Here is a 15,544-nt window from a genome sequence, read left to right on the forward strand (position 1 = left end):
GAAATTTAGCAGCCCCAAGGGGACTACCCTGTTGCAGTATGTAGACGACCTCTTAGTAACAGGAAAAAGAAGAGAAAGAGTAGTAGAAGCCACTAACAAATTATTGAATTTCCTGGGTCAGCAGGGACTGCGGGTATCTAAAAACAAACTACAATATGTGGAGTGAGAAGTGAAATACTTGGGACATTTAGTTAGTGAGGGAAAGCGAAAGATAAGCCCGGAACGGATAGAGGGAATAGTGGGAATGCCACTGCCCAGCACTAAAAGGGAGTTACGCAAATTTTTAGGTCTAATGGGTTATTGCAGATTGTGGATTGATTCCTATGCACTGAAGACTAAGAAATTATATCTCAAACTATTAGAGGGGGAACCCAAATGTCTAAGTTGGGATGATGAGGAAAAAGAACTAGTTGAGAAACTCAAAAGAGATTTGATCCATGCCCCCGTGTTAGCCTTACCTTCTCTAGATAAACCTTTCCACCTCTTTGTTACCGTGGATAAGGGAGCGGCTTTGGGAGTATTGACCCAGAGGTGGGGAGGAATGAGACAACCAGTAGCATATCTTTCGAAGCTACTGGATCCAGTATCCCGGGGGTGGCCTGAGTGTGTGCAGGCTGTGGCTGCCACTGCACTGTTGGTGGGGGAAAGCAGGAAGCTTACATTTGGGGGAGCCCTAATAGTAAGCACTCCACACCAAGTGAGAACAATCCTAAACCAAAAAGCTGGTCGATGGTTGACAGACTCGCGGATTCTGAAATATGAGGCAATATTAATAGAAAAGGATGATCTAGTGTTGGTCACTGACAATTGTTTAAATCCAGCTGCCTTTCTTTGGAAAGGGGAAGGAGACTCTCCTCAGAATCCAGGGCACGATTGCCTTGACATTATAGAATACCAAACTAAGGTCCGCATGGACCTCAGAGATGTTCCATTTCATGCAGGGGTTAGACTTTTTATAGACGGATCATCCCGGGTGATTGAAGGGAAAAGATATAATGGGTATGCAGTCGTAGACGGGACAAACAGTAGTGTGATGGAGGCAGGACGGTTGCCAAATGGGTGGTCAGCTCAGACTTGTGAACTCTATGCATTGGAAAGAGCCCTTAGGGCATTAGAGAATAAAGAGGGAACAGTATACACTGACTCTAAATATGCATTTGGTGTTGTGCACACTTTCGGCAAGATATGGCAGGAACGAGGGCTGATCAACAGCCGAGGGAAAGAATTAGTACATGAAGAATTGATTAAACGGGTCTTGGAGTCCCTATTACTTCCCGGAGAAATAGCAGTAGTGCATGTAAATGGTCATCAGAAAGGAAATGAACTAGAAGTTAGGGGGAATAGATTAGCCGATGAGGTGGCTAAGGAAGCAGCCCTGAACCCACAAGAAGTGGTGATTCATTCCCTAATACCTACTGTTCCAGGTCCTCGGGAAGCTCCTATATTTACTGAAAGCGAAGAAAATGAATTGAGAGATTTAGGAGCTGTAAAAACAGCAGACGGGCATTGGAGGTTACCTGATGGAAGGGAAATGTTAAACAAAATGATGATGCGAGAGATTATGGCCGTCCTACACCAAGGCAGCCATTGGGGAGTACAAGCAATGTGTGATTTAGTTCTTAGGGAATATGGATGTAAAGGAATATATACAATTGCTAAACAAATATGTGAGGGATGTATCATATGCAAAAAGGTAAATAAGAAAGTCTTGAGAAAACAGACCCCGGGAGGAAGAGACCCAGGATTGAGACCTTTCCAGAGTATACAAGTAGATTATACTGAACTCCCCAGGGTAGGCAGACTAAAATATATGTTGGTCATAGTAGATCATTTATCTGGTTGGGTTGAGGCATACCCCCTAGCTACCGCCACTGCAAGTGGAGTGTCTAAAACAATATTGGAGCACATAATTCCCCGATATGGGCTCGTGAACCATATTGATTCCGATCAAGGAACACACTTTACTTCTAAAGTGTTACAGGGGGTAATGAAAGGGTTGGGAATTTCCTGGGAGTTCCATACTCCGTGGCACCCGCCATCATCGGGAAGGGTTGAGAGAATGAACCAAACACTCAAACGACAGCTCTCTAAATTGATAATAGAAACCAGACTCCCTTGGACCAAATGTTTACCTATAGCTCTCTTGCGAGTACGAACAGCCCCAAGGAAAGACTTGGGACTATCCCCCTATGAAATCTTATTTGGATTACCTTACTTGGGAACGAATGGAGAATTGCCAATTCCCGAAACTAAAGATTTGTTTTTAAAGAAGTACATACTGGGTTTGTCCTCCTCTTTGTCTTTCCTAAGGAAACAGGGTTTATTGGCACAGACTCCACCCCTTGAATTCACCGTTCATCCCATCCAGCCGGGCGATTGGATCTTAGTAAAATCATGGACAGAGACTAAATTACAGCCGGACTGGGAAGGGCCGTACCAGGCTCTTTTGACTACCGAAACGGCAATAAGGACAGCGGAGAAAGGCTGGACTCACTACACTCGGATCAAAGGGCCAGTGGACCCTCCCGTGGAGAAAGAAGTCTGGACAGCCGAATCAACGCAAGATCCGCTGAAACTCAGACTAAAGAGACTTTGAGTAACTAATTATACAGTGGCGACGCGAGCGCGGGATTATTTCTGTAAGATTGTATATTAAGTCTTTTTGTGCTTCAGCATGATGTTTAGAATACTGGGAATGCTTAGAGTTATGATGCTAGCTCTCTTAGTATTGGCATTTCATCAAATATCATTTTCATATGTATTATTAACGGTTCCTGAATCTGATAACCCACAAGTAATAGACACTGATGTATGTAGCTTAGTAAATTGTGGGGACGTAGATAATCAGAGACAGTATCGCAGCTCTGAGATACATCTTAAGTCCTATGGGGATGGCCTTGGGGACGGTACTTGGTATAACAGTCTTGTCACAGTACACCGGGCCCCCTTCCGACCAGCTCGCGATTGCCCTGATAAAAAGTGTAACCCAATATACCTAACAATAAGGAAAACCACATGGCACGAAACAATCCTGGGTGGGGTCACCTATGAGATACAATTAAATGAAACATTTGGGATAGAAATGAAAGCAAATGGGAAGGATTTCTTGGGCTGTTGTTTCCGAATTAGTGTAGGACAGGGAAAACGGGTAGAACTACTGGGTAATAAGATACAATCTTTCACCCCTCCCGATGATCCTAAAGTAGTAAAATTTATAGAGGTAAAGGACTTGAAACAGACCATTGAAATAGAAACTGGGTACGGGGATGCAAATGCCTGGGTTGAATGGGTAAAGTATACTGTAAAAAGTCTGAACAAAAGCAATTGCTATGCATGTGCCTCCGGTCGACCAGTGGCCCAGGTGGTTCCCTTTCCGCTCGGGTGGAAGCGAGACAGGAAGGGCATGAAATGTATGATAGCCCTGTATCAGGATGAGACTGCGTGGAATGATAGGAATTGTTCCTCCCTATCGCTGATGTTCCCTCCCTTGGAGAAGAAAGATGTAAAAGTTCCCCCCCTGTTTTCTGCCGCAGTTGGAAATCACACCTCGTGTGTGCGTAGACGAGGTACAAGTCGGTCGAAAGATTTGGGGGAGCTGAAACTATGTACAGAGATTAAGAATGTCACCGAAACGGAGAAGGGAGGGAACTACTCAGCATTAAAGGTTCCCCGAGCGGATCTGTGGTGGTACTGTGGAGGCAAAATATTGAGACCCACCCTACCTCCGGATTGGAGAGGGATATGTGCAATTGTACAATTGGCAATTCCATTTACCCTGGCATTTGAGAAGGAAAACAAAGGAGGGAAAAAGGGAAGGGGTAAGAGATTACTGTTAGACACTTCTTTCGATGACAGGATTTATCTTGATTCGGTAGGAGTCCCTAGGGGAGTACCGGATGAATTTAAGGCTCGTAACCAGATTGCAGCAGGCTTTGAGTCAGCTCTCTTTTGGTGGGTAACAATTAATAAAAATGTAGATTGGATAAATTACATTTTCTATAATCAACAGCGATTTATAAATTATACAAGAGATGCGATTAAAGGAATATCAGAACAGCTTGATGCGACAAGTAGGATGGCATGGGAAAATAGAATAGCCCTTGATATGATTTTAGCAGAAAAAGGGGGTGTGTGTGTGATGTTAGGAGGAAGCTGTTGTACCTTTATTCCTAATAACACTGCACCTGATGGTTCAATTACTCGGGCCTTAAGGGGATTGACTACCTTAGCAGAGGAACTGGCTGAGAATTCAGGAGTAGATACATCTCTCACAGGATGGCTGGAATCATGGTTCGGGAAATGGAAGGGGGTGGTGGTTTCTATCCTTACTTCCCTGATAGTAGTAGTCGGGGTATTAGTAGCCATTGGCTGCTGTATCATACCCTGTATACGAGGACTCACCCAAAGGTTGATTGAAACAGCCTTAATGAAACAGATGCCCCTAAAAGGGAATCAGGTTGAAGGACTTTATCGACTAAATAATGAGCAGATGAGTGAGACCAAGATGGATGAAATCTCCGGGATGATGCTTGCAAATTTCGGGAGCGATGCTTAAAAATAAAATATTTGCAGAAGATAACAAATGGTAATTAAAAGAAAGAGGGGGAATTGTGGGATATCAGTAGGATTAGTGTTACTTCTGCAATTCCATTTTACAAAGGAGGTGAACTCACACCAGTGGGTAATTGTTTTAGTCAAGAGCTGAGTCAACAAGAATGGAAACGATGTAGAGGAAATGTAGAATTGTTTTTGTATTAGCTAAAATTGTATGTCAGAATGAAATGTGCCAATGAACAATAGTAGGTACGGTGGGCAAATAGATAAGATGTTGTGAGAGGATGAAGTTAAGCTAGATACGCCTGTACAAACAGTAGGTATAAACATCTGCTTCCCACTTTTATGAAAACACAGGAACAAACCCCAATTAAAAGGGTCATAGGGATCAGAACGGCCTCGGGAAAGGCACAGATGAAGGGGGTAGATAATGATGAAGAAGGGATATGCCTAACAATGACCTATAATAGGGTAAGGTCAAACAGCCTTGTGAGACCAGAAATAAGCATTTTATCACAGACAAGGCCGGATAAGGCAAGAGGCAAACAGGGGTAGTGGAGGCCGGTCTTAGGGAAGTGGATGATGTAAGTAGGGGAGGGAGCAATGTAAAACAATGGACATTAAATCATATAAATATTATGTATGAATTGAACCTAGGGTGTGTATGTCTCTTGCCTCTTAGACACGGGACAACACACCCACTTGCAAGTGTAAAATAAATGACACTATTGATTCAGATCTTGTCTCGGACTGAAATTATTGAAGTGTGTGAGCTTTGTTTCTCACATGATGTATTAAAATGGTCTACCTGAAGCATTAAGATGAGCCATTGGCCAGAAAAGAGGAAATATTTTCCTTCTAGTCTAAAAAAGAGAGGGTGGATGTTGTCCTATTGCAGGAGATGCACCTTGATGACAAGGAACATTTGACATTACAGCAGGTCGGGCTTGATCGGGTTTATTTCTCGCCTTTTAATATTACGTGTAGGGGAGAAGCCATAATGGATAAAAATAACCGTCCATTTAACCTACTAGATTGTATTTGACATTCACGGGATGTTCATAATACCCAAAGGCTTGAACTATAGTAAAGAGTATAGTGTTTTGAATGTTTATTGCGCCCCCCCCCCCCCTCCCCACCCCAATCCCAGCGTACCCTCTTAAATTCTTGGTACATGCATTTTCCAAATTCAGTTATCTTGCATCGTGGCACAGTATTGTAGAAGTTTTCAAAAGTCTTATGGACCCCACGGTGGACAGAATGTCCTAAGGTGCCCCAATACCCTCGTTATAATGTAAGCAATTAGTGGATTTGTGCAGAAAGAGAGCTGGTGGATGTCTGCTGGCAGATCCACATCACAAGTAAGGATTTTATTTTCTTCTTTAACCGGCATAAATGCCACATGAGGGTTGATATCTTCCCCATTCCTGCAACAATCATAGATTCGGTGGCATCCTGCACAATTGGGAATATTACCATTTCTGACCATGAAGCAGTATACTTATTGATGAAGATTAAGGGCAATATAATAGATTTGAGACACTAGCGAATGTGTCCCTTTATTTCTAAGGCTGGTTGGTTAATTGAGTATTTAGATTAGTTTACTTACAGTGTAGAAACAGGCCCTTCGGCCCACAAAGCCCAAAACAACACACCCCTTGACATTGACCCCTTCACCTCACACTGCTGGCAATTGACCTAACCTGCACATTTTTGCACTGTGGGAGGAAACCCACGCAGACACAGGGAGAATATATAAACTCCACACAGGCAGTCAACTGACACAGGAATCGAACCCAGGTCTCTGGCGCTGTGAAGCAGCAGTACTAACCATTGTACCACTGTGCTGACCACTTCAAAGAGTTCAGATCTTTCTGAGCCATTAATTCAGATTCAACCAGTAACTCATCCACTCTGTGGGAAATTGCTAAGGCTTATGCCAAGGGAATAATTATGCTTTATGATGTAGCAGAAGGGGAAGCAGGAACGCTGGTTTGAGGCAAAGCTGAGGGCAGCCGAGAGTACATACTGTGATTGTCCCTCAGTGGCTAAGCTGCAGAGGATCACAATGCTTCGGTCTACAGTGAATTCCACGCTCACACAGACAGCCAAGAAGGAACTTACTTTTGTAAAACAAAGGCTGTTTGATCATGGTGATAAGCCAGGCAGGTATTTATTCTCTCTTGGCAGGAAAACGAGCGCCCCTCTTAAGCCATTACCTCAATTCGGGAAGGTATTAGGATCCTTACCTTCAATTCCAAAAAGATTAATGTCTCCTGTCCGAGATTTTTCACCGAATTATTTCAGACTGAACATTTTGAGGATAGATGGATTAAGATGGAGTCATTTTTCAAGAACCTGGGTCTTCCAGGAGAAACCCCTGAATCGGTGTTGTGCCTTAATGCACCATTGTCAGCGCAGGAGGGTGTGAAGCAGCTTCAGAATGTAAAGGCGCACGTTCCTGACAGATTTCCTAGTGAATTTTATAAATAATTTATAAACCTATTGTCAGGGCTGATGTTTAACATGTTCCGTCACTCATACAGTCACGAACCCCTCCCTCCATCCTTAAGAGAGGCTCATATCTCTCTGATGATGAAGAAAGGAAGACCCTGGAGGATTGTGCTTCTTATACGCCAATCTCACTTTTAAATGTTGGTTTCAAAATCCTGTCTGAGACTCGTGCATTTAGGCTGGAAACTTTGCTGCCTTTCATTGCCAAAGAGGACCAAACAGGCTTTATAAAGGGCCACAAATCTTTCTACAATGTGAAGAGGTTATTCAATATGATCCAAGAGTCTCAACACCAATCTGTCCAGGGATTATTGATCTCTTTAGATGAGAGAAGGCATTTGATTGGGTTGAGTGGCCGGATCTCTTCTGTACATTAGAACGGTTTGGTCTACGCAAAGATTTAACAAGTGGGTGAGGGTCCTTTACCGTGATCCTCTGGCTGCAGTTCTCACTAATGGTGTGGCCAATTAGTAATATGAATATTTCTCCAGTCAGCCGACAAGGTTGACACCTTTCACCATTGTTGTTTACGTTGGGGATTGAGCCACCGACGGAGGCCATCCGTAGGGATGCCAACATATCAGCCCCAGAAGTGGGATAGAAGTCACGAAAGATTACATTGTATGCAGATTAGGGTCTTATGTTTTTTGTCAAATCCCACAATTTCGGTTGTTCATGTGATGCAATGCATTGATTCGCTTGTTGCCTTTCCGGGTGATAAGATTAATTTTGCAGAGTTGGAGGCCATGCCTATGGGAGGTCTTAGGGAAATACCTGATACTGAGGCCAAATCCTGGTTTCCTTTTAAATGGTCACGGGGGTGGTTTCCCTATTTCAGTATATTCATTAAATCTGTCTTTGATCATTTATTTAACGTGAACTGTGTCCATTTGTTTGACAAAATTAAACAAGACCTTCAAGACGGGAGGCATTTCCACTATCCTGGCTAGGTCGGATAGCTCTTATTAAAATGAATGTTCTTCCGCATTTCCTAGACCCCGTGCGAATGCTTTCTTTGATGTTTCCCACACAGATATTTCGGAAACATAATGGCGAGTTTAGCTCTTTTATTTGGTACCATAAGCAATTCTTTATCAAGCTAACAAAATTGCAACTGCCCCACAGATTGTGGGGGGTAGATCTCCCCGATTAAAAGCTATAAATTAAGCTCTTTTATCATCCTATGTTAGTGCCTGGACCGCTGAGGACTCGGCATCAATACGGCTAGACATTGAGCCCTCTCAGACAAAGTGAACCCTTATTAGTCTGTTATTCTTAGATAAAATGACAACATTTATGGAGCATTGTCAAAACGCATTGGATATTATCTCAGTTATTTTATCTTCAAATACTGGAGTGATACGCGCCTTAATCAGAACTAATGGTATTTAAATTGTTTCCATTTACATCTCTTCCTCGCAGTGATTTTCACATTTGCAGCACCCCTTGTCAAGGCACAGTGGAGATATGGAGCTGTAAATGGATGGGAGCTGCACATCCTGTCAGTTCCAAAATTGGCAGCAAGTTTCCCCACACTGAGCTGCGATCTAACACAGTGTTACCGAACAATGCAACAGCCTTGTTTATCTATGAATGAACCAGTGCGGACGGCACAGCTACCCACGCTGGACATTTAGCCCAGGATTATCGATCCAGCATTGGGCTGCATGTAGTTTCCCTCTGGACATAGCTGGGTTGCATTCAGCTGTACACTAACCGGATCTACACAGTGCTCCATCCTGAATATGTAATGGATGGGCTGGTTATGTGAGTTAGATTGCGAATGTGAGAGAACTAAACATCTGGCTATGTCTTTATTTTGTGTTTTAATTCTTTTGATTGGACTCTTCAAATCCTGACTCATCCAGGTAGACCCGACCCTCTGGATGAGTCATGGTTACTGTTGTTACAGCATCTGAGTCTGCAACATGACCAACAAATGGAGCAGAGGCTGCAGAGAGGGGCAACGCTGTAAAATGGAATGAGGGAATCACCATCAGACCGTGGTCTTCGTGAATGGTGGGGCAGGATTGAAAGGACCATTGATGCAATGTATCATATATTTCTGTTTGTTCCAGGAAAATTCCCCTTCTCTCCCAGTGTCCCATTCTGGTGGGGACTGAGTCACCTCCTCCTGTTCCTGCGTAACAGGATCCTTGGGCCTCACTAGCCTCCAGAGTTCCCTGTGCCCCAGTTTCAAGCAGTTGAATGACTGCCTCCTGATCCCAAGTTTGTGAAAATACATGTCCTTTTCCTGCTCCTGAGTAACAGGCTCCAATCGCTCTGTGCTCACCTGCTGCTCCTGTGGAATGAAGGTGAGGGACTGAATGGCCTCTTCACATTCCTTACAGCTTTTCTTGACTAAAGGCCTTTCCCTGTTTCTGTAAAACACCATCAAAATCTGAATGATGTATTTTTGTATTTGACTCTCAGTAATTGAGCAAACCAGCGGACTGGAAAAATTCAGAAGCTGAATGGCCTCCTCCTGTTCCCGTGTTATACACTGAAGAGTCAATAGACTCTCAGAGATGTACAGCACGGAAAAAGATCGTTCGGTCTGGTCATCCATACCGCCAAATATCCTAAATAAATCTCGTCCCCCTTGCCAGCACTTGGCCCATCTCCCTCTAAACCCTTCCCAGGCATGTATCCATCCAAATGCCTTTTAAATGGTGTAACTGTACCCGCCCCCACCACCTCTTTTGTCTGTTCAATCCATACACACAGCGGTCTCTGTGTGAAAATGTTGCCCCTCATGTCCCTTTTTAAATTTTTCCCCTCTCACCTTATAAACCTTTGTCTTCTAATTTTAGACTCGTCTATCCTGGGAAAAGACATTGACTGTTTACCTTATCTATGCCCCTCATGATTAAAAAACCCTTTACGGTCCCCCCTCAGTCTCAACACTTGAAAATAGCCCCAGCCTATTCAAACTCTCCCTGTCACTCTGACCATCCGACACCTGCAACATTCTTTTAAATCTCTTCTGTACCCTTTCAAGTTTGACAACATCTTTCCGACAGTAGAGAGACCAGAATTAAAGGCAATATTACAAAAGTGGCCAAACCAATGTCCTGTACAGATTTAACATGTCATGCAAACGCTTCGACTCAAAACACACACCAACAAAGGGAAGATCACCAAACGCCTTCATCACTGCGCTGTCTACCTGTGACAGCACTGTCAAGGAACGGAGAACCTGCACCACTAGTCTAGCTTTGCTGCCTCACAGGGCAGCGACCTGGGCTTAATTCCATCCTGGAATGACTGGCTGTGTGGAGTTTGTACATTCTCCCCGTGTCTGTGTGAGTTTCCTCTGGGTGTTATGTTTTACTCCGACAGTATAAGAATATACAGATAAGGGTAGATTGGCCATGCTGAATTGAGCACCATACCCAGGGATGTGTAGGGTAGGTGGATTAGCCATGGGAAATGCAGGCTCAGAGGGATAGGGCAGGGGTTTGTCCAGTGGGATACTGTTTAGAGGTTCGGTGTGGCCTCGATGGGCCGAAACGCCTGTTTCCTAACTCTAGATTTCGATAATTTCTATGGAGTTCTCCTTCACTGGCAGCTTTCGACAGGGCACTACCTGTAAGTCTTACCTTGATTTGTCTTGCCAAAATGCAACACCTCACATGTAACTAAAATATACTCTATCTGCCACTCCTCGGTTCACCTAAAAAGGTCCCCTTATAGTCTGAGAGATCATTCTTCACTGTCGACTACACCACGAAATTTAGAATTATCTTCAAACTTACTGATCATACTTCATATACTCAAATGTAAATGATTTGTATCAGTGAAAAAAAGGCAGTGGACCCACTATTGATCTTTGCGGCACGCCACTGGTCACAGGTCTCCAAGTTTAATGAACAAATGTCCACTGTCACGCCCTGTCTCCAATATTCAAGAAAATTTCGGATCCAAATGGCGAGTTCTCCCTGGATCTGAGGAAGTCTAACCTTGCTAACCAGTCTACCATGTAGAACATTTTGGTAATCTTACTGAATTCCATAAAGACAACATCCACTGTCCTGCCTTCATCAATCATCTTCATCACTTCCTCAAAAGATTACACCGAATCAGTGAGACGTGATCTCCAATGTCCAAAGCCTTCTTCAGTCCTTGTCTTTTCAAATGCATTTACATCCTTTCCAACAAAATCCCCTCCAACAATTTAGTCACCATTGACGTCAGGCTCAGCGATCTATAGTTACCTGTTTTTTTTTTCCTTAATTTTTAAATAATGTCACTATGTTAGCAGCCCTCCAGTCTTTTGACACCTCACCTGTGGAAATCAATGATACAAATATATCAGAAAAATGCTGACCAATTTCTTCCCTAGCTTCTCACAAATATTTGGGATACAACTGATCAGGTCCCAGGGATTTGTTCACCTTTATGTGTTTTAAAATGTCAAACACCTCCTTGTAATATAGACACCTTTCAATGTATCACTGTATATTTATTCATTCTCTCGCTCTTGTAACCTCCTCCTCATTAAATACTGAGGAGAAAGTTTTGTTTCATATCCCTCCAATCTCGGGTGGTTCCACACATAGGTAGTCTTACTGATCATTAAGGGGCCCAGTTCTCTCCCTTGTTAATCCTTTACCATTAAAGGATTCTGGCCCGAATTCTGGCCCGAATTCCCCATTGACTATACACTTATTGCCCTTATACACCTCGGGATTCACTTGATCTCAGCTCTGTTTACCTGACATATGCCTCCTTCCTTACCTTGACCAGAGCATCAATATATCTAGCCATCCAGAACTCCCTGCACCCACCAGCCTCGCCCCTCTCACTAATGGGAACACGTTGGCTCTGGACTCTCTGAAACCACGTTTTGATGGCCTTGCGTTTACCAACCATCCCTTTACCTGTGAATAGGGTATTCCAATCAGCCTTTCACAGGGCTCGCCTAACACTTTCAAAATTGGCCTTGTTCAAAGTTAGAACTCTAATGTTTACATCAGGTCTTTCCTATTCCAAAACTAATTTAAAACTAATATTTATGCGAAACAGACTTGAAAGTTAAATCAACACTTCCTGCCCCTCTATAACGGGCTCAAAAGTCTGACTAGGCTCCTCCTGTCCCTCTGTAATAGACTCAAGAGGCTTAAAGGCCTCCTCCAGTTCTTCTAAACACACTCGAGAGGCTGTATGGCCTCCTCCTGTCCTTGTGTAACAGATCCGAGACACAACAACCCGTGGATTACGAGCAGCCGTTAAACTGTATCTAATGGAGGTCCATCCCATCTAAGATACAGAAACACAGATAACACGATGTACTCCAGGTGCCCTCTCAGTTACACTTTATGCAGCTGCAGCAACACATCTCTTTGTTCTGAATGATTCTGCTGACAAAATGTGCCAATATGCCAGCTTTCCACCTTTTCAAGTAGCAACAGGCTAATATGGACTGATTGGTCTTCTCTTCTCCCTCTGTAAGAGGCCCATTGGGACAGAATTACTTCAGCCTGTTCCTGAGCAGCAGTCCCAATGCTCTGTCTCAAGGTTATGAAAGGATTTGACAACAGGGCATTAAAACCAGGAGTCGCCCCACACTGGTCAATCAGCACCGTACTTTGTGTTCAGGTATCGAGAAACCTGCCCACCACCCCCCTCCCCTTTTTTATGCAGCCGATCAGTAATTTTATAACTGCCTCCTTTCATAAACAGAATGGAACATACATAGACCCCTGCAGTGTTCTGTTAATACTCTCATATACAAGGAAAAAAAGATATAAAATATTGAAAGATTTATGGTCCATCCCTCAGCAACCCTCATCCATTGCATCCAGTATATGAAAAGTGATTTATTGAACTGGTTAACTGAGCCTATTTGTTCAGTGACTGCGATTAATGCCAATCTCCATGGATTCTAATTATCCCAGTGGAGGGTTTCCATCTTTTAATGATAAATGGGCTCCGTTCAATGTGTTATCCCATAACATGGGCAGAGCATCACCGACAGCACTGACAGGGATCAGCAGGTCCAGAGAGAAGGGGAGGAGAGATCAGAATCTGAGAACATGAGACTGGAATGTTCCAACAATGGATCAGAATCTGAGAACATTAGACGGGAATATTCCAACAATAGACAGGAGCTTAGCCGATTATGTTTGGTATCTTTCTGCATTTGAATGGTTGTCATTATCATTGCGGATCTATTTCGCTCTTCTCATTATTCAATAATTTTAATATCCCTTCCTGGCTATCGTTGGTGTTCCTGGTGAGTGTCACTATCCAGATTTTGTTTTCTATAAACCAGTTATGACTGTATTATTGTTATTTCATATCGTCTACACTTCCTGCCACTATTATTGTTCCAATCCAATCCAATCTCTCAATCTAGATATTCACTCTACAGACCACTGCTTACTGCATCAATGAAGGTGTTCAATTACTGTCTCGCTCTCTGCTCTGGCAGTGTTACTCACGGATCTCTATGTTGAACTATTCAGTTTCAGGAGAGAATCATAATGCATCGTATCATTGCCTTTGCTGTTAAGAGCATGGAGGTCACTCTCTACTGTTCTGGTTACAAACTCCACTTCCTTCCACTGTTTCCATCCCATCGCTGGCCAATATCTGCAGCTGAAGCAGACAAGTCACAACTTTGAGATCCCTTTGACAATGAGCTGATTCTTGACACCATTCCCTGACATTTCTAACTTGAAATACTCACTTCTCCAGAATATATCTCACTGGTTTATTCCATCGGCTGTTTGAACCTTGAGCTATGAAGTACAGGTTTAATGAAGCCAATAATCTGCTGCTGACGGTCCCGGCTTCAAACCTGCTGAAGCAAATCTGATTCGAACTCACACCAAACTCCCATCGATCTGTCATTCATGTGCATGCGGATGTATATTGCTGTTTTTCTGGCAATGCCTTTATTTTAACATTCTCAAACACTTTACCTCATCTGTCCATGAAACTTCCCTTGTTCTCTCTATTGATAAACAAAAAGCCTGTCAGTTGTTCTTATTTAAAATTGTTTTCTCCATGTGCGTTCCTTTTCAAACAATGAGTTTCGCATTCAACCACACCTATCGCGCACACTCTCTCAGTCTCTGATGAACACACAGAGAGAGCAAACCTTCCCATTCTAGGCAGGAATCTGATGCGAGTATAGTTAGCATATGTTAGTAAAGTTTGCAATACTCTCCAGATAGTGCAGTTCACTGAGCAACACACAAGCATGGTTTGCACAGCTCTCCACGCTGGGCTGTCATCTTGTCCCATTTTATGTTTGTTGTGGTGTTCTGTGAAGCAGATTCAGAATTTGATGTAACAAACCATTCCAGCTGATCTGATAATGCCTGTATTCAATGTTCTCATTCTTGTAATTTTACTCACGAAGATCTCACTTCTGCAGTTAGTCCCACTGCCCTGTCTTTTTCCCCATATTTCCACAACATCTTTTCAGTCAATTAACTGCCTGTTTCTGTCTTTAATGTGAATCTCTCTGTCCCTTTGTATCTTTCCCTGGCCTTGGGTTTTGTCTCCCTGGTGTATCGATTACTGGCATTGTGTAGCTCAGAAATAATGACATGGTGTGTGTCAGGCTGTTATTCACTTCCCGGTGTGTCCCATGTGATGGTTCATGGACAGGGGTGTTTCAGAAGTTATGAGACACATCTTTGTACCTTGGTGTGTACCTTTGGCTGTCCCTCTCAGCTGACCTTGCGATCAGTAACACGAGGAAGACCACTGAGTAAAGGACCAGGCATCTAAATTGCCTGACAATGCTGTCACTTTTTTAAATAAAAGGTTATTTTCTCCTTATTTTTAGTAAGAGGTCTTAAAGGCCAAACTTCCTACTGAAAACGGCTCAAGTAAATAATTTCCGGGGATTTTAGGGTTTTAAATAAATAGTAGTAACAATGGCCAGCTCGCATAGACCAGGCTTTCTAGGTTTCTTTTCATTGTAGCAATAACAATCACAAGGTGCTTGGGGTCCCAGAACAGGTGTACGTTTTAGTAAATTATCCCGAGCTGCTATTCACTCTGGAAACTCACTTGATGCTCTTTCCTCCTGGATTGGAGAACTGTATGCAAGAATGCATTTTGAATGTTCCTTTTTGCCAAGGGGTGTGTTTAGGTGATGTTAGTATATTGGAACAGTTCATTTGTAGAAGGTACTGTATCCATTATTCGGTTAAGGTTTCCAATAGTTAAGTTATTCTAAATTCCTCTTCATTGTGTATGGATTTTCATTCGAGTTTTTAAATACATTGTGTTTTGCTTAATGGTGAGTGGTTTGACGAGTACCATCACATCTGGAACACCCACTTCACATCTACCTTTAAAATAAGAAAAGGCTCGCATCCAAACTACCTCCTTAAACTAGTTTGAGTCAGTCTGGTTGGTCTATAACAAACTGGGGACTCTGGTTCTAAATCGATGATACCAAATTGGGTTTAGAATTACAATCCCTACAGTGTGAAAACAGGCCATTCGACCC

At 43.0% G+C, this 15,544-nt stretch overlaps 1 protein-coding gene and 1 long non-coding RNA gene across 2 annotated transcripts in view; one reads left to right on the forward strand and one right to left on the reverse strand.

Annotated features, from left to right (window-relative positions):
- Window positions 1–15,544, reverse strand: part of LOC140494062 (uncharacterized) — a 97,774-nt gene that overhangs the window by 9,504 nt on the left and 72,726 nt on the right. The gene's annotated exons all lie outside the window — the stretch shown is intronic.
- LOC140494059 (uncharacterized) lies at window positions 738–3,449 on the forward strand. The gene is made up of 2 exons (XM_072592974.1): window positions 738–1,772; window positions 1,895–3,449. The coding sequence occupies exons 1-2, from the start codon at window positions 911–913 to the stop codon at window positions 1,939–1,941; spliced, it is 909 nt and encodes a 302-aa protein (XP_072449075.1). The 5' UTR covers window positions 738–910; the 3' UTR covers window positions 1,942–3,449.

This window comes from Chiloscyllium punctatum, chromosome 23, assembly GCF_047496795.1.
Source record: "Chiloscyllium punctatum isolate Juve2018m chromosome 23, sChiPun1.3, whole genome shotgun sequence".
NCBI lineage: Eukaryota > Metazoa > Chordata > Chondrichthyes > Orectolobiformes > Hemiscylliidae > Chiloscyllium > Chiloscyllium punctatum.